This window comes from Mustela nigripes, chromosome 1, assembly GCF_022355385.1.
Source record: "Mustela nigripes isolate SB6536 chromosome 1, MUSNIG.SB6536, whole genome shotgun sequence".
In the NCBI taxonomy this organism is placed as follows: domain Eukaryota; kingdom Metazoa; phylum Chordata; class Mammalia; order Carnivora; family Mustelidae; genus Mustela; species Mustela nigripes.
Genome location: NC_081557.1, coordinates 130,173,122 through 130,198,339, shown reverse-complemented (window position 1 = coordinate 130,198,339; position 25,218 = coordinate 130,173,122). Strand labels below are relative to the sequence as shown.

Genomic DNA, 25,218 nt, shown 5'->3' with positions numbered 1-25,218 from the left:
CCTCAAGAAAGAAAAGCTATAGGACTACAAAAGCCACTCATAAATAATTAGGCAAAAGGAACTTTGATCAATTTGGATCACTAGAAAATTAATATGCTTTATGTTGGAATTCATTGAAGACAGTGAAAAATCAAAAAAATTAATCTGGCGTTAACAAATGACTTGAAGATGTTTTCCATTTTTACCATAAAAGTGATCCATTAAACAAAATGAAGGAGTATTCTGTATTTCCCCCAGCAGGGCTATGGATGGTGCCTGGAAACCATGGCATATTTCTAACAAAAGCACATCCCCCTTGATGAATAAATGTGCCTTGTGAAGATGTCACCAACATTAATACAAGTTCAACAAAAACGTACTTCACCACAAGATGCTTCATTCGGAAGCCTTGGTGGTGTGAGAGAGTAAAACCCTTTACAAGAAAACAGAAGACATCCTCAAGGAACAGCAACACCAATCTTAAACCCTTACCCGTCCAACCAAGTAGCAGACAAGGGCAAGACTCCCATCGCTGCCATGACAGAGGGTGTTTCTATAGGGGACTCGAACAAAAAAGGGACCAGCCCCTTGTGTGTTTACATTAGCCTCAACTTCCCCACCTCTGGGACGGGACAGAGCTCCTGGGTCCCATCGCACAACACGGGCGTTCAGTGACCTCTTCAAATAGAGAGCATTGGCAGAGGCCTTGCTCACAGAACACAGCTGGGAGGCTCTGTCGAACACAGTGCAGCCAGAAACGGAATTAGATCCCACTTTACAAGCAACTTCATGGGGCTTCAGCAAAACCCCCAGAAATGTCACTGGTATCTCTTCTTAAGACATCACAGTTCAAGCTGGCCAGATAGATGGAGAGGGAGAAGGCGGCTGCCCTCCTCTACTCCGCCCAGCCTTTCCTATCTTATCCCAACCCCCAACCCCCTTACCCCACCCCGACGCCCCTGCAGTCCCTGGCTCAGGCTCTGTTTCCCTCCAGAGGGAGCAAAGATGGGTGACCTAAGTCATTTCAGGTGGGCAGAATCTCCCATAAACACGTCTTTGACGTGAGCCCACAACTGCCCTCCCATGGCCCAATGCCACCGTCGGGGGCCACCTGCTCACAGGAAGCCGGCTGAGTGCACAGGGCCAGGACAGACCAGCTCCAGTCTGCCGCTCCTTCAGGCAGGGACATCCACCCAGCCCCCTGTGGAGAGTGAGAGGCAACCCCAGCTCCCTTGCACAACAGATCATTAGGTCAAGGCCAGCGACTGTCATAATGCACTAATGACATTAATTACAATTTTTTACTATGTGCAATAAGAAACATACGTGAAACCCTTTCAGTTTCCCCTTTTAGTCTCAGTTGATTTCTAGCACTTCAAAAAAAAAACTGCTTAGCAACAAACAGTTGCTAGGGGAAACTCATAAGCAGCTGAAAATCAGAAAAAACTCAGCTACAACTCAGAAAGCCACAGCTATTTGGGGCTGGACAGCCCATTTCTCCTCCTTCAACTCTTCTAGGACAAGCAGACTCCCCACCTTGTGTGTGTGTGTGTGTGTGTGTGTGTGTGTGTGTGTCTGTCCTGGTTGGTTTGGGGGTTTTACCTGACCAAATGACAACACTCTCCCCACACTGCTCTGCCTCTTGCATTCCCTCTAGCACGGAGCAACCTGTCACCTTCATCTCAAGGCCACAAGCTATTCGGTTGCCTTGGGTACATTATTCAAATGGTCTCCTCCTAGTGGCCATGTGGGTTGTTTCCAATCTTTTTCTATCATAAACAACACTGCAGTGAACATCTTTGTACATATGTCTTGGCACACAGATGTGCATACAGCCCGCGACATGTTCCCAGGAACAAAGCACTAGGGCATTCTGAATTCTGATCCAGTGATAAATGTCTCCCACCTGCTCTTCTGACAGCACCTCACCCCGTGCAGGGAGCTCCAGGTGGCCTTGCACACACAGACCAGTCTCGTCACTTGCCAACTGCAACACTCCCAGGCTGACACGGCGAGTTACTCAGCTTAGCCCAAAGACCTCCCCACCGCCAGCCCCACCTCACTTCCAGAGCTTTTTGGCTTCCCGTCTCAAACACCTCACTGCCTCATCTGACACACCCATGCCCACATGGCCAGGCTCCTTCATCTTCTGACCCTTGTCTCCTCTGCCCAGGGCACTCCTTCCCGGCCATTTTTACGTGGCAGTTCCTGTCCCCCGTTTGTGCCCCTTCTCCGGGAAGTCCTTCCCATACCCCCGCTCGGGGCTCCCCTAGAGCGTGGCAGACAATCACTAATAATGCATTTCTAAGTGAGTACAGTTCTTGGTCAATGCCTCCTCTGAAAGCCTGGGAATTCCTTCATTTTTCTGTCTTTAGCATCTTGCCTAGAACCTGCCAAGTATTAGGAGATAAATCAAATGTTACTGAATGCACAGATAAAGTAATTAGATAAATGAAATGGAATGCTTTGATTTTGCTGAGCAGTGAATTCATTTCAGGGGAAATCAGGATCCCATGGAGGGATGGAAGTTAAGACTACTGCTACAGAACACTCACAAGTTGCAAAACTACAAAATTAGGAGGAAAGATGTTTTCCTAAAGTTGTGTATGAATTCCAAAGGAGGAAAAAAAAAGCAAAATTTTAGTTAAAATTACCTCTATGTATCAAAAACCATTACATTGTGTTGGTTCTCCTGTGTATCCTATACAAAATATTGGTATTATTTAATAAGGTGTTGTATTGGCTTTTACTTCTTGCCCTACACTAGACATTGTTTCCTCACATATTTCCCAGGGCTGAAGCTCCTCTCTAAGAAAGCTGGGATTTCCTGGTATCTCCTTCCGGGAGAGCAACTGCAAAGTGGGGATATCCACCTGGTCAGAGTCAAGAGGGCAGGCCCCAGGCAAAATGGGGGGACTAGTGTCCTTTCCCCCACACTAAGCTCTCTGCCCCTCCTTCAGGCAGCCAGTGCCCTCCTGCCCCCTCCCCTCCGCTTCCCCCACCGCCTGGGAAAACTGAGATTATCTAATCCTTCTTACTATGATGGACTGACTGATTGGATTTTAATTAAAACCCATTCACACTGAAATGTTACCTCAACTAGAACCTCAAGCCTTTTCATTGTGGGATTAAAAGCTTTCTCCTTCTTTAAACAAATTGTCAGGCACCAGTAAATAGATGAATAAATCCTGGAGGAGGGGTAAGAGCTACTTGAAATCACATTAAGCCTTCCCGGCCGGGACCAGAAGATAACATGGTTTCTCCTCTTTGGGGTGACCCAAGCAGGTGGAGCCTAGGATAGACTCACCCAGCTGCTGGCGGCCTGCCAGGGAAATGCAAGCCTCAGCAGAGGTGGCAAGGGGAATTATAATACACACACACTCCTGCGCCCACGAGCCCATTTAGGCCCCACAGGAGCAATTGGAGGGTTCGGGACCTCACAGCTGCAAGTGCTAGAGCCAGGATCCCCCCACAGGCCCGACTCCAAAGTCACGGCCTATCCCTCTGTGAGGTCAGCTCCTAATGGGACCTCTCCTTGCTGCCTGAACACTGTTCAGGGGTCCTGCCCCAGCCTTCCCTGTGGTTGATAAACACTCCCCTCCAGTTCCCTCTGGGAGGCAGATTCGGATTTTACTAGCTACTATTTCAGGATGTTTTCTATCAATTCCTCAACTCGATCCACTTATCCTGTCCTAGGCCCTCAGCTCTCATATGATTGCTCCCTGTTGTTGGGGGTGTGTCACTGGACACGCCCATTCTCCCCCAGAGTTACAGGTTTACGTGGGTCTAGTCTGCTTATTTGGGGGTAAAGGTTCTGTGATGATCCGAAACGAGCTCTGAAGCAAAGGTGTAATTAATGCCCATGGTCTCTGATGTGTGTACACAGCGACATTGACTCAGCAGGTACAGAGAACTGAGTGCGGAGAACAACCCAACCCCCGCACCTTCCTGCAGTTACATTCTCGTGAGGGAAACCACCACCATTTCTTCAATACATCCAAAAACACACGTTGTGGACAAAAAGTAATTAAACTAAAGAAAATGAGGCTATTAAATAATGAGACTGGATTTTTTTGGTACAGTTTCATCGGTCCCCTTACTTTATCACACAAGTATCATGGGAAGTAGTTACTCGACGGTGTAATATATCCTCTGATTGGCTGGGAGGGGAGGGGAAGAGGGAGACTGCTAGAATGACAGGATAAAATGATTGAAAATGAAACCACCCCTCTCTGCTCTTCACAGAAATACTTGGACCCCTCTGTTAAGAAAACGGATAATGCTCCTTCCCTCCCCCTACTTCCCTTTCCTGTCATGATACCTGCCCGTATTTTCAAAAGCAGAACTCAGAAAGCAATTCGAGATCATCACCTGTGAATGGGGTGCTCTGAGTCCTCACAGGACGGTGACTGGCAAAGGCAGGCTCATCTCTCGCCCCAAACGGGGATGGCACGGTATCCGTGGTGGGGGTTTCTGCTATAAAAGAATCAAAGTCATCCTCTTCCTCTTCCAGGGCCTTCTTCCCCTCTTCTGCTTCCTCCTTTTCTCCTTCGCTCTCTTCTTCCTTCCCCTCGTGCTCTTTCGAGAGAGTCAAGAGATCAGGGGAGGGGAACTTCTGTTCTATCGAGCCCTCAGTGCCAGAATCCAGTTCCTTAATGATTTGGTCATACTGGGCAATGAAATCGTCAGCCCCCAGGTTCACCTCCATTGGGTCTGAATTGTGTTCCGCCTTGGAGAGGGGAGGCGCTGACTCAGAGTTCGATTCTAGGGCTGTCTCAGGCTCGTCTTCTTGTTTTGTTTCCTCGGATACCTTTTGAAATGGGTCTGAACTGTCCCTGTTCTGTTCCTCCTCTGAGTCTGTTTCTGACCGAGCATGGGGCAGGGGGCCGTTGCTCAGGGGGGGGCCCTGATCATCAGTCTGGGCTGGGCTGGAGGGCCTCACGCTCCCCTCCTGGGAATCCCTCGTGTCCTCAGCGTCCTTCTCAGCACATAGCCTGTACACCATCACATCATCCTGAAAGTCAGACTCCTCGATGTAGGACCCTTTGAAGAGCAGGATGGCGTTCTTCTTCATCTCCTGGATGTGTTTGGGGGGATCGACAGGTGCCGGCAGGCCTGAATTCTCCAGATCATCCAAAGGCCCAGGGGAACCCACGTCTGCCCCCGAGGAGATGCCCGTGTCGTAGCTATCATCCCACTCCAATTCCGTCTGGCTCTTGTCCTTTCTTGGAGCCAGCGCGGGGCCGGTCTTCCTGGGGAGCTGCTGCGGGAGCCGCAACACCGGATAGGTGGGGGTGAGAGCACTGTCCTCTGTCAGACCCTGGCAAAAGGTCTCAGGGTCTGGAGATTCTCCGTCATACAGGGCGGACCAGGCTCGGCAGTCCCTCATGCAACAGAGGATGTTGGCGTGGGCCTCCCACAGGTACTGCAGATAGCTGACGTCCAGGGCTTTGCCGTACTCCACGATGCAGGCCGATGGAGAGAACACCTCGGCCGGTGGCTGCTCGGCAGTCCCTGCCATGGGAGGCACAGACATGTCAGAATGAGTCCCTCTCTTGCCCTTACTAGAGTTGAGGCGACACAGGCAGGGGACTCAGGTAGGACTTACTCGGGTGCTAAGATTCTGTCTCACCAGTTACTTTAGTTCTAATAATTTCTGATTAAATGATTCCTGAATAATAAAAAAAAAAATTATTTGTTTTTAAGAAAGAACGCTAAGGGGATGCCTGGGTGGCTCAATTGGTTAAGCTTCCAACTCTTGATTTCAGCTCGGGTCATGATTTCAGGGTCTTGGGATCAAGGTCTGCATTTGCTTGAGATTCTCTCTCTCCCTCATTCTTCTTCTGACCCTCCCCCCATCATGCGCTCTATAAACAAATAAATAATCTTCAAAGAAAAAAAAAAAGGAAGAAAGAATGCTGGGAACGGAACCCCTACCCTCAGCACAGCCAGAGGAGACCTAGAACTCCACCATTTCTCCTATGGCAGGTGCTTTACCAACACTAACTGCTCCTCCCGACAGCCTTCTATGGCAGATAGCATTTACCCCATTTACAGACAAAGACATTGAGGCTCAGAGACAGAAGATCTGTTTGAGGGCAGCCTCTGTGCTCACTTCACTGGATGCCGCACATTTGCAAGCATCTTTGTCTCTTTGTCATCTAAATCTCTAGGAGGTGGGGCCAGAATTGGAGATGACATGACCTGTCTACCCGCCTGCCTATGCAACCATCCATCCATTAGGGCACCCATGCCCTGGAAAGCAACCCAAAAGATCGTGGAATTGGGGATCAGAAGACCTATCAGCTGTGAACCCTGGACGAGTCACTTCCTCTGAGTATGTTTTTTCATCTGTAAAATGGAAGCACTACTTTCTTCACAGGATTAAGGAAAGAACGTGGCCAAACTTGGGGGCACTCGGCAACTGTCTGCTTAACTTAAATTTCAAATTCTGCAGCAAGGTCAGCCCCAGAATCATTCTTGAAACAACTTTCTTAGTAAATAAAAAAGACATCAATTTTCAAATAGGTTCTAAAAGCTCACTACTGGTGGGAAAATAGAAGATATCTGTACTAGCTACCTAAGAGGACAATATCTTTAAAATACAACTTGTTCCCCGTCACATAAATTATTAATTTCCATGACACACTGTACCTTTATTTAAAGAATCAGTGTGACAACCTTAATTTGTAACAATTACACTGACACCAAACACCCTGATATTTTCTTAGTCAAGGGGCCCACTCTTAAACGAAATATGCTTTATCGGATAGGACGGTATCTGGGTAGACAGGATGACATTGTTTGGGGGGACATCATAATACAAACTGGAAACACTGGGGTCAGTCCCAGAGCTGGACTCTTTCCTAGCGGTCACAGGTCAGGCAGAACCTCCCTCAACTGAAACAGCCTTCTGACCTCTAAGCGTGAACAAATCCCGCTTCGTTACAGCTGCCTGCCTGAGGGACCAGCTGATCCAGGTGACCAATTAAGGTTTACTTGCATAAGATCAACTGTAGCTGGCAAACAGCACAAGTACTATAACTCCTATTTTTAAAAACCAGAATATTTGTGTTATTTTTTTTTTTTTTAAAAGCCCACTGTGGGTTAATCAAATGAATCAGATACTGCTGCCATCTGAAAATTTCTTTTAAGGTTTTATTTATTTAACAGAAAGAGAAAGACAGCAAAAGAGGGAACACAAGTGGGAGAGGGAGAAGCAGACTTCCCGTGGAGCAGGGAGCCAGTCAGATGCAGGGCTCGATCCCAGGACCATGAGATCATGACCTGGGCTGAAGGCGGATGCTTAATGACTGAGCCACCCAGGTGTCCCTCATCTCACAAATTTTAAGTTTTACAATGATATGTTGTTGGCAGGCAAGCATCCACAAATGAGTCATTTGGGAAATTAAAATCTTAGGTAGAACCATCTCCACAGCCCTACCCCAATTCTGTTTAAAAAGACCTGCTGGTACATGCTTCTGTATCCATACTCTGAGGAGGCCACCAGGAAGCCCAGTTAAAATAAAAGTCTGGGAACACTGACCTGGGGACTGGTGGGCATCTCAATGCACATTGATTACAAAGTGGCTATAACTCCAGACACAGAAGAAAACCACCAACCACCCAGGGATTCATAAAAATGGGACCCAAGACATTATACGCTGTTTGCCCAAAAAGAAACACACCCCGAGGAGGAATGGCACCTGGCATCCTTTACCTGCACTATCGTGCGTCCACTTCGACCAGAGAATATAATCCCTCTCCTGGTTGCCAAGCGTCAGGGTGATCCCGCTGGAGCAGCAGACGGGGGTCAGGGCGAGCAGCTTGGCCGCAGACACAGAGTAGCAGTCTCTCTCCTTCACGGCCCACCTCTGGCTCAGCATCATGTGGTTGCAAGGGATCAGGTACCTGGAAGGACAACATGGGCTGCGTTCGGCCTCTGTGATGCCCACTCCCGTCAGCCTAGCCCCAGCCGGGGCCAGACTCGTCCTCTCCCCGCTTCCAACCCAGCCATCCCACCAGCCCCCAGGGATCGCCCCGTCACTTAAGACCTGCCAAGGGCTTCTTTCTTCTGGAGAACCCACTCTGCAGAGCACGTCAGGTCCTCCGTGCTGTAACCTCCATGAACTACCTCCCCTCCTAATGGGTCTAAGCCCAGTGTGAACTTCACCCCTACCATGTTCCTCTTTCCTTCCTCACTAATGCCCTGTCATCACATGAAGTCTGGCTTCAGTACCTCCCTCTCCAGGAAGGCCTCTGGGCTTCCTGCTTCAACAGAGCCACGGCCTCCCTCTGCTATACTCACCAGCCTCTACCAACGTGCTGTCACCTACAGTCATAATCACTTCTGTGTCTGCCTCCTCAGTACAATGTGCTACCAGAGCAAGGACCTCCTTTATTAGTTTGTTTTAGAATCCCAGAAATGGTGGCTTATCGTGGGCACTGAATGACTGCAGTTGCATGAAAAGGCAAAGACCCGCTCCACGATGCAAACCTCTTCTCACAAAATACAGTGACTAATGGTGCTCTGGTCGCCGGTTCCAACATAGGGTTTAGGGAGAGGGGGAAGGGTCTCCCCACACTGACAAGCAAGCAATGCTCCAGCAGGGTGTCCTTCAATTCAGCTCAGCTCTGACCTCACCTACCTGGAGACAGTGTCGCATCCCACAGGTTAAGGGTTCAGTCCTACAAGACTGTCCCTACCCCGCAACATACACACTGCAGAAGACAATCGCCAGCCTCATCTGACCAACCTGCTAAAATCAGAGGTTCCAACAACCTCCCTGCAGTGGCTCAGGAAACTCAGAGAAACATTTTATTTCCTGGATCACTGGTTTGTTAGAAAAGGAGAGAACTCAGGAAGAGTCAGAAGGAAGAGATACACAGCGAAGGGTGTGGGGAAAGGGCGCAGAGCCATGCTTTCTCTGAGTGTGCCCTTCACCCCACAGCTCCATGTGTGCAACAGCCCAGAAGGTTCTGAACCCAATCCTCTTCGATCTTTAGGGAGGCTTCATTACATAGACATGATTGATTAAATCACTGACCACTGACAGCAGATTTAACCTCCAGTTCCTCTCCCCTGCCCTGGAGGTCAGGGGAGTGGGACTGAGTTCTAACCCTCTGATCACATGGTTCAGTCTCCAAGCAACCAGCCTCCAGCCTTAGATTTGGGTCCTTGTGTTGCCTCATTAACATAACAAACACACCTTTGTTCCTCTGGTCACATAGGAAATTCCAAAGGTTTTAGGAGCTCTGTGCCAGACACAAGATGTAGACCAAATATGTATTAATTATAAATCACATCACAGTGCCCAAGGGCTCACCAAGGAGGACTGGGTCCCCTTTCACAAAAACACTTTGAGTTGGTGGTCAAAATACCTTAGTAGCACTACAAACCTAGAGACAAAAAAATCTGGGCAATGGCTTCTGACTCTTAGAGCACATAAGTAGGCCTCATGGGTAGAATAAAGTTTGCTTAAATGGCTTACTTTCTGAACAGGGAGAAAGACTATCCTGTTTCTTTAAACAAAGATGGAACAAATGGGGTGGAGGCGTCACACCGGAGCCAAGTATCCCGTGAATGTAGAAGCCAATTCCCAAGGACCTGGAGCCCTTCTTTTAACAACCGCAATTTTCAATCAACCAGAATGTTTTTGGTTCTGTTTTTAGCTCTTGAGAAAGAGGCAGTGCCGATGAAAACAAGCCATGATGAAGGATTCCGTGAAAGAGATAAAAGTACGCTTTTCAAGGTATGTAGTGAGGCCTGAAAACAACTCTCCCACATCTCCTATTGCTCCAACTGAGGAAACCTACAGATACATTAATGGCTGCTGGGCTGCGGGAGCCTGAGTCAAGGGGGAAAAGAGACTGAATTTGTTTTGTGGTAGTCTACACTAAAGGTCTTTTTTTTTTTTTTTTTAAAGATTTTGTTTATTTATTTAAGAGATCACAAGTAGCCAGAGAGGCAGAGAGAGAGCACGGGGAAGCAGGCTCCCTGCTGAGCAGAGAGCCCGATGCCAGGCTCCATCCCAGGGCCCTGAGATCATGACCTGAGCTGAAGGCAGAGGCTTAACCCACTGAGCCACCCAGGCGCCCCTATACTAAAGGTCTTAATAACTCTCAAGGTATGAAATGACAACCTTGCCACTTACCCCTTCTGTTCTCAAAGAACACCAAGCTGTCCACCCAGTGCTCTGCCCGGGGGTCCCCCCGTCTCTCTCCTGCACCTGCGGGCACCAGACCCACACACACCGGACACCTCAACTTGCTGTGGCCAAGACGAAGACAGACCCCACCTGTCTACTTTCTCAAGCTAGAGTGCATGGAAATCAAAGGTCATAAAAGCAGACATGGAAAGAGAGGAGAGGGCAGTATGGGACAGGGGGCAGGTCTGTGTTAATTCTTGGGGTCTTGTAACTGAACACCCACGGAGAAGAAACAGAAGTTGTGGGTGGAAGATAAAGGAGTTCTTCTCACGAGGACCTCTGTGAGCAGGGACACTCTGGTGACAGAAGGATGCAGAGAAGAGAAGCTTTCTCTTCTCTGTTTGCATGGGCACAGTGGGGGCCCTGAGGCACAAGGGTGAGCAGTGTAGCCTCCGGGGCTGGGCTGGGGTGGAGTGAGATGCACCAACTACATGGGCCTTGGGGCCAGAAGAGGCCACGTCAGACATTGCTGTGGCAACAGCGGTGGGGGACAGACCTGTTCATGACCATGCATTAAAAGCCCTCCCTCAGACCAAGGTCTCCACATGAGGGGTGAGGGTCAGAAGAAACATACCATGTAGTTGCTGATAGGAATTGTTCTGTTCTCACAAGCTGGTGAGGCCCAGGGAAACTCAGATGACACAGGATTTATCAACTCCTTATTTTCATCATTAATTATTTCAGAAACAAATTGCTTCGATGCTTTCACATACTGCAGGAACTCAATGACGACTTGCAGCTCAAACTAAGCATAGTTCATGATTTAAGTTGATATACACAGATTTCTACTCTTTGTTTGGAAGTACTTTTAAAAAATGGAACACTGGATCAAACCTAATAAAGCTATTTATCAAATATCACCAGTGGGGAGCGTGAAATTATATTAGAATAAAGAGTTACTGGGAATTTGCAGCTTCTCAAACACATGTTTTCAGGAGAAACTAAGAATTTTCTTCTGAGTAAATCAAATAAAGGGAGCTTCCTCTATAGGCTGAAGGAGAGGTTCTATCAAATTGAAAATGGAGAGTTAGTTCAAATGGGTAATCCCCACCCCACCTTGTCCTCAAAGAAGTAGTTCTAGTGTGTCTCTGTAATGAAGGGTTATCCCAGTTGGAAGTGAGGGAAAACCATGCATTGACCTTCCGTCTTCCCAGCATTTACAGGGAAAGACTGGGAACAGAATGAATGTCAGAAGATGCCCTACGCCTGGGTGGCTCAGTTGGTTAAGCAGCTGCCTTCGGCTCAGGTCATGATCCCAGGGTCCTGGGATCGAGTCCCACATCGGGCTCCTTGCTCGGCAGGGAGCCAGCTTCTCCCTCTGCCTCTGCCTGCCTCTCTGTCTGCCTGTGCTTGCTCGCTCTCTCTCCCTCTGTCTCTGACAAATAAATAAAATCTTTAAAAAAAAAAAAATAAGAAGATGCCCTAATGTCCAATATCACAATGAAGTAGCTGTGGATAGCAGAAAAATCACTCAGGAATTCAGTACAGGTGCTTGTCATCAAGCCATCTATCTATTCATACTGATTCTGTTTGGATGCTTTGTTTAAATAGGGGAAAGTAGTAGAAATAATAAAAAACGAGTAACTCTCTAATTGTAGAGACCCAGATTACCCAAAGCTGTCCCCCAATACAGCAGGAAAAAACGATACTGCCCATCCTGTTCTCCCTTTCTGCATCACCTTCCCAAGCAACCCTCGGCAACCCTGCGCCTACTCTGTTTCCCTGGATATCACTCCCTGAAGCAAGTATCATCATCGCTTCTGAAACAGCTCAGTGACAGGCAATCAATAACAAAGCCCATATATTGCCTGCCGCTCACTACACTGACGGGCAACACAAGCGAAACGACGCAGTGAAGTAAGTACGATGAAGGAACAAGGTGCTTCTAGGAGCTGGTGAGAAGCTTGGCAATGCCTGGGTAGGCCCAAATCTACAAAGCAACATCAGTACATTTTAACAGATTGTTTTTCAAAGATATTTGGACCTTATTTCTCCTATGTCTCCTATTCATCTTACATTACGCTGACTTACATTATTTTTTCTTTTTTTTTTTTTTTGCACTTTCCTCCCAGACACCTAACTCCCATACAAGATGGACATTTTCCTGAAGTGGACTCACAGCTTCTCTTGAAGCAAATCCTCTATCTATCTGAACACAACAGGCAATGCGTTTCAAAAACCTGACAATGGACCAGCACTTCTGGGGGAAAAAAAAAATGCCCTACCAGAATATTCAGAAATGACACTCAGGGTATTAAGCAATTAAATTTTACCTAGGGGTACCTGGGTGGTGCATTGGGCTAAGCATCTGACTTGATTTCAGCTCAGGTCACGATCATCGTGGTCATGTGATCAAGCCCCACACTGGGCTCAGCACTCAGTGCTGAGTCTGCTTGAGATTCTCTCTCTCCTTCTGCCCCTACCCCACCCCCAAGCATATTCTCTCTCTCTCTCTCTCTCAAATTAAATAGATAAATAAAATCTTAAAAAAAATTTTTTGGGGGTCGGGAGGCGACACTTGGGTGGCTCAGTCAGTTAAATATCTGTCTTCAGCTCAGGTCATGATTCCAGTGTCCTAGAATTGAGTCCTGGGTCAGGGATCCTTACTCAGTGGGGAACCTGCTTCTTCCTCTTTCTCCCTCTCCCTGCTGCTCCCTCTGCTTGTGTGCTCTCTCTCTCTCTCTCTGTCAAATAAATAAATAAATAAATAAAATATTTAATTTGGGGCGGGGGGGCCTAAACTGGGCAGTCCCAGGAACGTGGGATAATCTGTCACTTCCTTGCTTATCAGCATCTTCTGCCTGACTTTGACCTATTGTACATCACATCCATGAAGGCTGGCAGCTTCTCCCTGGCTTTCGCTCACTAAAATAGCCTCTCTTTGGGGGTACCTTATTTCAACTTCCATTTCCTGATACTATGCTAACTGAAAGAAACATATCAGTCACAAGTGGATAATCACTTTGAAATATCAATATTTAAGAGTATTTAGATTGCAACAAAAATTGTCCTGTCGTTACTATTTATCACCTAACAAATAGCTTCATTAAATGGATTCACAGAATCCTGTCTGCTCTGCTGCCTCTCCAATCTACAAGTCTATCACACACACTCGAACCACCACCGTGGCAACAACAGAAAGAACAGATTATAAATCTGGTTTTTTATGTCCCTTCAGATAAAGTTTAAATGACTAGAAGAAGAAGGATTTTTCACTGTCCTTGCTTCTGTACAGATTCTAAATCAGAAAAGACAATGTTTTCATTAGTTTAAGATGTCTTTTCCAGGAAATTCTCCTCCCTTAAATTTGTGTAGTACTTTACAGTGTTTCAAAACATTTCTTACACATGCCACCAGAACTGATTCACCCATACACCTTATTATGAGATTGGAATTCGAAAACTGGAATAGGTCAGATTGAGTCAGCAGCCCACTCTCACTCTAATGGGATATGTTACCCTTTATCAGATTAACCACCAGCATCCTAGCCTTGGCCTCATATTTTTAATCTCTTTATCGCTTTCTGCTTCAAATTTAGTAACTTCTTCAATCTAGCTCCTCATTCATTAATTCTCACTTAATTTCTGTCTTATATGCTATTCACCCAAACCCTGGATTCTTCACTGTAATAATCAGTTTTTATTTCCAAGAGCTCTAGTTTTTATTTCCAAGAGCTTCAAATCTGTCATTTTTGCTTGATTATTAAAACACCATTTCTTGGGCAGAAAATAACAAGTGTTGGCAGGGATACAGAGGACCTGGAGCCCTGGCACACTGTTGGTGGGCACATAAAACGGTGCCGCTGTTATGGAAAACAGAAAAAAATTCAGGTAGAATTGCCATATGATTCAGCAATCCCACTTCTGGGTAACTCACCCACAAGAATTGAAAGCAGGGTGCTGAAGAGAGGTATCTGCACTCTTACATTCATAGCAGCATTGTTCACAAGTGCCAGAAAGTGGAAATAACCCAAAAGGTCCATCAGCGATAAATGGATAAACAACATAAATAGTGGAGTATTATTCAGCCTTAAGAAGCAAGGAAATTCTCACACAGGAAACGACCTGAAGACACTACGCTAAGTTAAATGATTCAGGAACCCAAAGGGTATGACTCCGCGTAGTTGAGGTCACTAGAGTGGACAAATGCACAGAGACAGAAAGTGGAAGGGCAGCCCTAGGGGCGGGCGGAGGGAGAACAGTGAGTGAGTGTAGACCAGGTGCAGGATGTTGGTGTGGCGAGGCGAGGGAGCGGGAGGTGAATGGTAGCAAGGGCCACACCACCATGTGGATATCTTCAGTACCACTGAACTGTACGGTGATGGTAGCAAATTTTCCATTATGTATGTTATGACAATTAAAAATAATTTAAAATGTGAGATGGGGGGGCGCCTGGGTGGCTCAGTGGGTTAAGCCTCTGCCTTCGGCTCAGGTCATGATCTCAGGGTCCTGGGATCGAGCCCCGCGTCGGGCAGGGAGCCTGCTTCCTCCTCTCTCTCTGCCTGCCTCTCTGCCTACATGTAATCTGTCTGTCAGATAAATAAACAAAATCTTTTTAAAAACTAACTAAATAAATAAATAAAATAAAATGTGAGATGGGAAGGAGCCCACCTGTCAGAGGTCAGAGACCAGGAAGCAAAGGCTTCCCACAAGGCCACCACGTGCCTGACTCCCACATACGTCCCCTCATCGGCTCCCCTAGTGGCATCTCCGAGGCAGTGAGGAGGAATTAGAAATAAAATATTACATCTAGGGCCACGATCATCATCATATCATCACATCACCCTCAGCAGGGAAGGCAGTCAGGCTCAGAGAGCCTGAGAGCAGGTGGGTACATGCAACAAGTCTTCCATGACCCCAGGCAAAACAACTAGCCCTGACCCACACACAGAAATGTCGCAGCCATGAGCTGGTCTCTTCCCCTTCATGTGGTACATGCCTGGATCTCAAAAAAGAAGCCAATGCTGTCTCTGAGGACAGTTTTGAACACAACGAGCACCACTTTATGAGAAGACAAAGGTGAGGAGTGTTCGTTCCCCGCGTGGAAGGCCCCAAATGGCCAGAGGCCAGTAGCCGGGCCCAGTCTGACATGGCAGCTCAGAGGGGAGAAGCTCTGCGGGGTTCCAGGGCCCCTGACAAGGACGGCTGTGTTTCATGCCTCCCAAGAAGCAGTGGTTACAAATTTAACATTTAAATATAATCAGGTTTTAGCCTTGTTGGAGCCAAAGGCTGGTTTTTGGCAATAAAAAAGGGCTTTAACAAGTGTCTATGACGGATTATGTTCAGGCTTTGCTAATGCATCCCTCATGTCAGCAGAGACGTGACGGGCGGCTGAAGCAATCCTATCAGGATGGGCCGTTCTGCCCCAAATGTCCTAGCCAGACTACCAAGGCTCTGTCTTCGTGATTAGAGTTGGTCTTTGCCAATGCCTTAAGATCAGTTACTATGACCTCCTCTAAACCCCTAAGACTCTGTTTACAGTGACAAAATGAAGGAGAGATGCTCTCCCATCAAATGGCAACTCTGTAAGGCTCCACCAGGATCCGCCACCACCTTGCCCAGCCTGGCTTTTCTAACCAGTCCATTTGTAGAAGGCTCGAGCAGCACTGTACCCTCCTTCAACCAGTGGTTCTCAGAATTGGCGGCGCAGCTGAATCCCCTGCAGAGTGCGTTAAACCACAGCTCGCTGGGTCCCACCCACCCCCAGAGTTCGAGTTGGCACACCTGGGACAAGGCCAAGCACCTGCATTTCTGACATGTTCCTGGGTGCGGCCTGTGCTCCTGCCCCACCATCACCTTGCCATCCCCCTACCTTTCCACGGCTAGCATGCCGGAGACGTCGTCACTTTCGTTTGGAATGCCATCTCCTCAGTGTGATGTCAAAAGCTCAATGGCAACCAGGGGCCAGTCCAAGTCTTCTCCCTTTCCCCTGCCCCAGGCTTCTTCTGCCCTCTTTCCCAAGGAGGGGTCAAAGGAAGGGTCAGAACATCCATTAAAATGGGGAGGGGGGAGAAGGGTGTGGTAGGCAGCCCTGGTTGGCTTTTTCCCTTTTTGCTTCCACACCACCAGACAGAGAGGTAGGAGGCACGCACCCCACCAACTCTTCCTCTCTTCCTTTACCAAAGCAGATGCTTCCCTGCGGGACCCCAGAAGGAGAGGCAGAGCTAGGCCAAGGCAGGATTCCGTGTTCCTGAGGCCCCCTGCCTAACAACCAGATGGGTGTCATCCTAATAGCCGTCCACGTTGCTTCCTGACACCTCTCCTCAAATAACAGCTGTTTGCCGACACGTTTCTCACCTGTACTTCTGGAGGTCATGCTTTTTCTACCTTGTTTAGAAGTCCTTTCCAATCTGTCTACCCCATGCCCTACTCTCTTCTGACTTGTACCCAGGAAGTACTCATTAAATATTTACCGAATTTAATTGAAACATCCTCTGAGGTCAGAGAGTGCATGTTGTCAATGTACCATTAGGAAAGCAAGAGTCATAGAAATTATATATCAAGAACATTTCATATTTGGGAAAGTCATTTCCTATACCACACGCCCCCAGAAATGTACTTCGGGAGAAGGTCATTCAGCCGCAGACCAGAGGAGTTTTCAGAGTCTGTAGATTTCTAAAGAGCCTATTATTTCCAGGAGGATATATTATAATACAATGTACTTAGCCCCCTAAAAACTCTTGTTAGTAAAACTAAAATGAACTTTGGGAAATAATACAGAGAAATTAGACTCATATCCTTGGTAAAATTTTTCCTTAGAAGCATGGCCCCTATTTAGCTTCTATTAACCACCCCCCCCCCCAAATATAATAGCACTAGTATAGACTTGAGTTTTCCTTTAGAGAGAACAAAAGATGGCAACTCACCTTAGAACTAGTTGTAACATCACATCTTCGCAATGTAAACCGATAAGAGTTCTAAATAATGCCAGGGACACCACACAGAGCTGGGAAGCAATAAACACACATTCTATTTCATATATTGGAAGGATAGCTCTACTCCCCACAGATGGAAAATAAATCAGAATTACAAAATAAAATGGCCTCCTTTTTTAGCAGCTTTGATAAAAACATGCTCCTGTTGTGTGTGTGTGAAGAAGGTGTGTGAAGGCTTTTCGTTCTCCTATAGGATTTGATTAGAAAGCCTATGCCTAGAATTATGCCATTACACAGAGTTACCCTCCTCCGAAATGCGTTTGCTCTTATTTCCGACTTTTACAGATCCACATAAGCAAGTCCCTACCACTCTCCAATACACACACGGACACACTCACACACATGATCTCCTGCTTGGCACTTGTTTTCCCAAGTTATCTTCAAATATGGTGCTGGTTATTTACAAGACAGAGCTACCAGAAAATTGCAAATGCCCTGACCAGCACCCCCTCTAGAGTTCTTAGCTCACGCCTCAGCTCCTCTTGGCTTATCTCTTGGGTTTGGGGCATACATTCTCCTCGGTTCCATTTCCAATAGTGCTGAGGCTATGATGATACACTTTTCTAAGAAGCTCAGTCAAAAACAAGAATTCATTCACTCTCTAATTTCCGAAAAGGAAAGATAAACGGCAAACAGGGAGGATACCCAAAGGTTTATTATAAACTGATTGTACCCTTTTGGGAGTAAGCTTTTTATCATTCCATCAGACCACTTAAGTAATTTTTTGCCCCAGTGAGAAAGTGCTAGTCTAGTCTGTCTGCTAGGCAGGATGGACTTAAAACCTGGTTGGTGGAATTCAGAATGGTTGTCATAATAGTAAGAGCTACAAGAATAGAAAAAATAATATTCCTCATTTATTCCCAAAACAAACTCTCCTGAAATTTGTTCTGAGTTATAAAGTCCATTCCTCTGGGGCTCTCCTTACCCGAAATGGGGTGTTGATTCGGCTGGTGAGGGTATCTAGGATGTGGACATTCTCATGCTGGTGCAAAAGGATAAAACGGAGGAAGATCTCGAGTAGCGCTGGCTCGGAGATACTACGCAGGAAAAGGTCCAGATACGCAGTTGTGGTCATGACCTCCTCCACAGTCACCTGGGACCAACGACAGAATGAGCACAAGTGAGCGTCCTCTCGATGCTGTGATCCATGTTTCCCCAAAGGCCCCTGGCCTCACCGCAGTGACCCCATCAAGGCAAGGACACACCATCCACCAGAACCCGCTTCAGAGCCGCATCTGAAGCCTATAACCTATTCACATTCCACGACACCTCATGCTGCTTCCGCCCTTCAATTCAGTAAGGGAGAAGCAAAGACATAAAAAAGCAATTCAAGTGTTCTGACAACTCTAATCATCAAATGCAGTTCAAATACCATAAAGATTTTAGTGTGGAACCACAAAGGGGAAAAAAGAGATCATAGAAAGTATCTGCGTGGTCGGTAAAGAATTAATTAGAACGCCCAGTGTAACTGTTTCGTTAGTAGTCATCCAATAAATATTTATTGGACCCTGCTATATACCAGGAGCTAGAAAATGTAAGGACACATTTTCTGTCCAGGAAGATGGGTATAGACGTAGAATCTCATAAGCGAAATAACATCATCAGTGGGAACTAAGAGGGACAGACGCAGAGTTCCGCAGATGTCTAGATAGGTTTCTGGAATGTTGCAAGTCAAATTTGTATAACTGAATAACATACATAAAGTGTTACTTCTAAAGTAACTGACTTTTTTTTTTTTTTTTAAATAACACAAACGAGTACTGTCTACGTGGTGTGAATTTCCTTGCAGTAGAATGTGAGTGTTGCAGGGAAGAGAAGACTCTGAACAGTCAAGTTTTCGAAGTGCCAAGGATTTGGTACTCAAAGCCTTTGGATTTTCAACATTTTGATAGGGAGTATTTTCAGAGCTCATATGCAATTCTCTGTCTTCTTCTTCTTACTTTTTTTTTTTTTTTAAAGATTTTATTTATTTATTTGACAGAGAAAGACACAGCGAGAGAGGGGACACAAGCAGGGGGAGTGGGAGAGGGAGAAGCAGGCTTCCCGGTGAGCAGGAAGCTCCATACAGGGCTCGATCCCGGGACCCTGGGATCATGACCTGAGTGAAGGCAGAACCTAACGACTGAGCCCCCCAGGCGCCCCTATTCTTTAGCTTCCCAAAAGCAAAGTTCCACACCTCTTCATGAACAGGGGTCATCTGCTGCCTTACTGTCTGTAGAGAATTACCCACCCTGGGAGGCATGAAAATCACCAAGGCAACAGCTGCAAATCTCAGACTCCACCACTCTGCCCTCGAAATCTTAGAAATCTCCCCAGTCCTGAGTCTAACACCCTTGATCACTTGATGTTAAGTGAAACAGAAAGCGAGGCTTCTTGAATGATTACATCTTCTCTTTTCCAGTTATTCACTTCTTTCTTCCTTCCTTTCGAAGTGTGAACTGTCATATTATCATACTGGGACTGGTCATTTCTTTTATAACACACTCCTCTTCCCTTTGGAATGTTCTGCCTTCAGAAGCCACAAAGCAGCTTAGAAATCAGATCTCTCTCTGCTCTATAAGTATAGATAGGCCCCATGCAGGTGTATGCGTACATAAAGGCTTAAATTATTTTTATAAATTTTCTTGCAGGGGGGCGGGGCACCTGGGTGTCTCAGTCTGTTGAGAAGATGCCTTCGGCTCAGGTCAAGGTCCCAGAGTCCTGGGATCGAGCCCCACGTCAGGCTCCCTGCTTGATGGAGAGCTGCTTCTCTCTCTGCCTGCGGTTCCCCCTTCTTGGCTCTCTCACTCTTGCTCTATCTCAGATAAATAAATAAAATCTTTTTAAAAAATAAAAATAAAATAAATTTTCTTGAGCCTTAGGGATGTTCCAGACAGAGGAGTCCAGATGGATAAGATACGACCATATCAGTGTTGTCTATCTTCTTTACGCTAAGTCAGGCACGCTGACACAGTACAGGTGAACTCACCCTCTTGGGGCGGACAGTGAGCGGCCTGAGCATGCACATATCAGAGGGCAAACACTCTGCCCCTCCAGCTCAGCACCCATGCCGCAAGCCCTCAAAACATTCAACACACCACTGTGTCATCTGGCCAACTTTACAGGGCTCTCTGTGGCCCAGATAAAACAAAGGAAACGTAAACCTCAACCACCTGGCAAATAAATTACCTTCTGAGAAAAGTGTTTCTCAGGAGCTGCCCCTGCTCCTGAAACCCACTGCTTCCGTCCCTGTGTTTCTTGGTCTTCTCTGGTCCAAGACTCATGGCACTCTTAATGCTGTCCTGGGATGCACGCTGTGGCTTGTGTATTACTCCAGTGCAATGTACAGAGTTTGGCAAGTGAAGGGACTGCCTATAACATTTCCTGAATAAATGATAGCCCCTGAGGTCCTAGTGATTTACATTTGCCGGAACTGAGCTCAATTTTTTAATTCATCTCTCCTCTCTGGCCCTCTGCTCTGAGGGCCCCTGAAAGGGGGGGGGGGCATTTTTTTTCTAAACACCTACAGAATAATGGATGTCACCAAATATAGCTAAAGGGGAAACGACCCACACCACCACCAAACACGCAGCTCCGTTAGCTCGCACCTGTTCTGCTGCCGCAGTCTCGGGGTCCTTTAGCCGAAACTGAATCTAAAGTCATGTAGGCAGAAGTCCGATTCCCTAATAATTAAATGGCTAGGGAAAAAAGTAGCACTTTTTGAACAGGCCATGCATGCATGCAGTTTCTGAGATAGTGCATTTCAACCTTACTTACTGAGCTGCGGCGCTGATAAATCCTGCAGAATTCCAGGAGCAGTCTTTGCACCAACAATGCACCACCAGCTTTCCCCCCCCTTAAGTTACACATGACCTTAATAAGCTCAAAAGCACAGCAATAAACCCTTTAGAATAGAAGTCTCGGTCTTTGGGGGCTGACATGAAAGCAGGGCATTAAGCATCTATTGTTTACTACTCTTAGGCTGCATAAATGAAAGATTTTATTATTATTATTATTTTTAGCAATCAAAGCTGTCATTTATGAGCTAAGAGGATTTAAGAAAAACACTTGGAGGGCTGGCATTTACATAACATGGTATAAATGCCAAAACCCAATTTTATTAAGCATCAAGTTGCAACCTCTTTGTAAATCGAGGTCACCCTCACCTTAAACTAATACCCAAGCCAAGAAAATCTGGTTCCCTTCTCTTTCTGTCTCTTCCCTCCTCCATATTCAAGGAGCCCTCAGAAGACTTTTATCCCAGAAAATCTTTTCCTGCCCCATTATCTTACTTTGCAGAATCTTCCTCTAATCCCCCAAATAGACATGCTCCTTAAGGAGGATGAGACCAGAGCCTAAGTATGATCACTGGAAAGCTAACGCTGAACCACCAGGGGACAGCAGCTCTGCTGCGTGGAATGCAAAACCAAAGTTGCCACTCATGCCCCTGAAAAGGAAGAATTAGCCCAAGGGGACAGAAGCATCCTCTTCATGGTCCAACTACGAAGGACAATCAGTTGTTGATGTACTTAAGACCTTCTGCCTTACAGAGGACAGTCAGTATCCATTTCTCTTGTTCTGTAAGGAATTTCAGGTGGCTACAAATCTAGGTAGAAATACTAGAAGAATTAGGAAATGAGGTTCTGCCTTACTACCATATAAGACACAAGAAAATTTAAGGATACTCCAGCCTAGGAATGTTAATTCTGACTAAAGGCAGACCATAATGACAGGAATAACCTAAGGAAAACTCTGTCCACAAACAAATATTTATCCTTGACAAGATAAAGCACAAGCATGAACCTAAACAATGTGTCTGCCGAGGCACCCTTCTGCGTGCAACTTTCTAACCCCAGTTCTAGAATGGAACCTGAGCCCTGACTCAGGGACATAATCTTACTTGGACCAAGCCGAGTTAAGTGGATCCTTTGAAATCAATCCCTTTCTTCACCCACCTTCTCTACCCTCCACTAGCCCTCACCCAGGTCCCCCACCACACTGAGTGTCTTCATCAGCCCCTTAAACTGGTGTTTTCAAACTAGAGTCTGAGATCCGAAAGTGGAAAGTGAAATCGATGTATTGGTTCACTCATCACGGAGACCAGATTCAAACCATAAATATTAGGGTATGCTGCACGGAGTAGGTACTGTTTTGGGAAACTTCTGTCTGTCTATTTTGTTCAAATTAGATATAATGCAATATATTACATATGCATGGCCTTTGTTATCTAGTCAGTAAAAAATATAGACACACACACACACTCAAATGAATAAATTTGGGGCCATGCGTTACAGTCAGAGACATCTAAAAAGCACTAGAGTACAAGGCACCAAACAAACAAACCAACCCACCAGCCTTTCGGCCATCCCCTCACCCCTGTTCCCGTCACCAGTCCCTCACTCCAGGCTCTGACCCAGCGTGGTCTGAGTCCAGAAGCAGTGCTTCTATGTACAGGTGGGATCAGCACTCCCAAAAGGACAGCAACTGAATTCACTGTCCATCTACTCCTTTCTATTTTAGCCTAAAAGCTCCAACCACGCACATATTTTGCTTGCTTGTTTTAATCAGTATCCCAAGCTTCTCCAGAAAAGGGACAAAATAGAGCTTGTTCTCCTTTAAAAGGGGATAGGTGGGAAGGGAGGAGTTGATACCGTGGGTCACCTTCTGCTTCTGTAATTCAAAACTCTCTGAAAGGAAGGCCAGCCCCAAGCCCAGCCAACACGGCCACCATCGGCCACCATCGTGGCGGCACTTTAACTTAATGCCTAGCGTAGGAGTGAAATTGAGCATACAGACATTCTGACCTTTCTGTAATCAGCTCTAGTTGGGCAATTCCATTTGCATCTAAATTAGCACCAGAGTCCTCTCTGTAATGGCAGGTTTATGTGTGTGTCCTGAAAAACAAATTTCCCACCTGCTAATTGTTTTTTTTGTGATCCAGTCACATTGGAACAAACAGATGGGTTCTACCATCTGTCACTTAGGCAGGTGGCAGGGAGTGGGGTCAGGTGACTGTTGCATCCTCTCCAAGTTAGAAGCCACCTTTCCTTGCCATTTCCTTCAACATACGGGAGAAAACTTGCTAACCGGGGGCTCGCCCAGATCATCAGCGAGCCCTCAGACTCAGCTGATCTCGCTGGAGGGGGAGGAAACGGTGAGACACAGCTGAACCCTGCCCACCGAAAGCAGCAGAGAGGAAAGGAATGAGGAGGCTGGATCGCGTGGAACAGGCTCAAAGGGACCTCCATAGGGAACACAGGCTAAGACCTTCCTGCTGCTGCCAGACGAGCTGGTGGCCGTGCACAGGATTCGTTCACCCGAGGGCAGCTGAGGGCATTGGCTCAGTGTGTGGGCCACAGCCAACTTCCTCCCTCCAAGAATACAGAGCACAAAGAGCATGGAAGTATGGAAGGGAAGACAGACACCCTGGTTCTCAGCAAGCAGCCCCACTTTTTCAGCCAAAAATTCAGGATGGAAGACGCTCAGTTATTCCAAGTCTGCAAAGAGCCTGCAGTGGATGAGTCAGCCGCCACCCCCCCATCCCTTCTTCCTCCCTTCTACTCCTTGACCTCTAGGCCACGCCTGTTGCTGACTCTGCCACAGGCGGGCTGGGGAGTTAATCAAAGGGGAAGCCCAAAGTCAATGAGTTTGGCTACTTATTCCTAAAATACTTAAGGAAGGAGAAATTAAAATGACAGCCACAGTGACATCAGCAACACATCTCAAGGAAAAATGTTAAAAATAAAGCCAGTGTCTCCCCTTTACTCCTTCTTCAAGGTACCTGTAATACATTAGATGTAATAATTAAATCAATTTCATATTTATGAGTTAATTCATTAAATATAGTACACTTTCTCTTGCCTATCATAAACCTCTCCAAGGAACAGTCAGCAAATCATTTCTAAAGCTTCCCTTCCTGTGCTATGTGTTCATAATTTGTACCCTACTACTTCCTTATAATAGAACTTACCAGAGTGTAAGTCAACCCAGGAGCTGTTACATTTGAACCTCATGGGATGGAATTTAGCTACTGAAATACTCCAAAGATCACATAAAACATGCATTTTGGACTATTTCAGAGTTTGATTCAAAGGTCAGAATTAACAGAGAAACCTTGGGGCGTTTCCGCTCAGAAGCAAAGATCCAAGGCTTCTCCCCCCCGATGGCCTCTGGCCTCCATCCATCCCTCGGCTCTTTCCTAGTTGTTTCTGAAAGATGCTTCTCGGTTGCAGTATGAACAACCATAAAAAACACATCTCTGGCCCTGGGCAGTCTCTGAACACCTCCTGTGTAAAGAAGGACTCTTCCCAGCATATTGCTCCAGCGGGAGCCTGCACAACCTCAGGAGAATGGAGGTCACCTGAGCACAAGGATGCTTCCTGAATGAAAGGGTCTTATGGTGTGCTGCCAGAGCCCAAGGAAGGCTGGAGCAGGGGACTCAGAAAGAGAGGGGCTATGCTTCTGGTAGCCAACACACAGAGATCCACTCTCCCTTCTTCTGGACCCAGATGGACCCACCGTCTCCTTTGGCAGCACAGCTCAGGTCTTTCCAGCCAGAAAGCATTCCTCATGGTAAACGGAGATTCCAACCCTACAGTTTGCAGTATGCCTCACCCTGGGCTCATGCAAAGAGGGGGTGATAGGAAAATGCCACCTCCCCAAACTCGACTATGCTTCCTATTCTGGGAGTCTTGTTAAACCCTCAGCTTCCTGCCCTCTAGGCTAAGTCCATTTCCTTTCCTGGTTTTCCTAATGCATTCTCCCGAACTTTAGGATTGCACGCGTACTGCAGAAATGACCGTGTCGGGGCACCTGGGTGGCTCAGTGGGTTGGGCCGCTGCCTTCGGCTCGGGTCGTGGTCTCAGGGTCCTGGGATCGAGTCCCGCATGGGGCTCTCTGCTCAGCGGGGAGCCTGCTTCCCTCTCTCTCTCTCTGCCTGCCTCTCCGTCTACTTGTGATTTCTGTCAAATAAATAAAAAATAAAAAAATATTTAAAAAAAAAAAAAAGAAAGAAACGACCGTGTCTGACCTACAGGGTGAATTCTCAGAGCACCTGATACAAGGGCGGGGACTCAGAGGGTAATCAATAAATGTGCTGAGATGGATATCAGCAGTCCT

At 46.8% G+C, this 25,218-nt stretch overlaps 1 protein-coding gene across 3 annotated transcripts in view; it reads right to left on the bottom strand.

The window, feature by feature from the left end:
* Positions 1–25,218, bottom strand: part of FHIP1A (FHF complex subunit HOOK interacting protein 1A) — a 228,014-nt gene that overhangs the window by 9,009 nt on the left and 193,787 nt on the right. For all 3 annotated transcript variants that reach the window (XM_059373742.1, XM_059373760.1, XM_059373751.1), the window contains 4 exons: positions 18,047–18,214; positions 17,053–17,132; positions 7,700–7,890; positions 4,351–5,493 (listed from right to left, as the gene is read on the bottom strand). In XM_059373742.1, the coding sequence (XP_059229725.1) occupies positions 4,351–5,493; positions 7,700–7,890; positions 17,053–17,132; positions 18,047–18,214 (1,582 nt within the window). The remainder of the gene's footprint in view (positions 1–4,350; positions 5,494–7,699; positions 7,891–17,052; positions 17,133–18,046; positions 18,215–25,218) is intronic.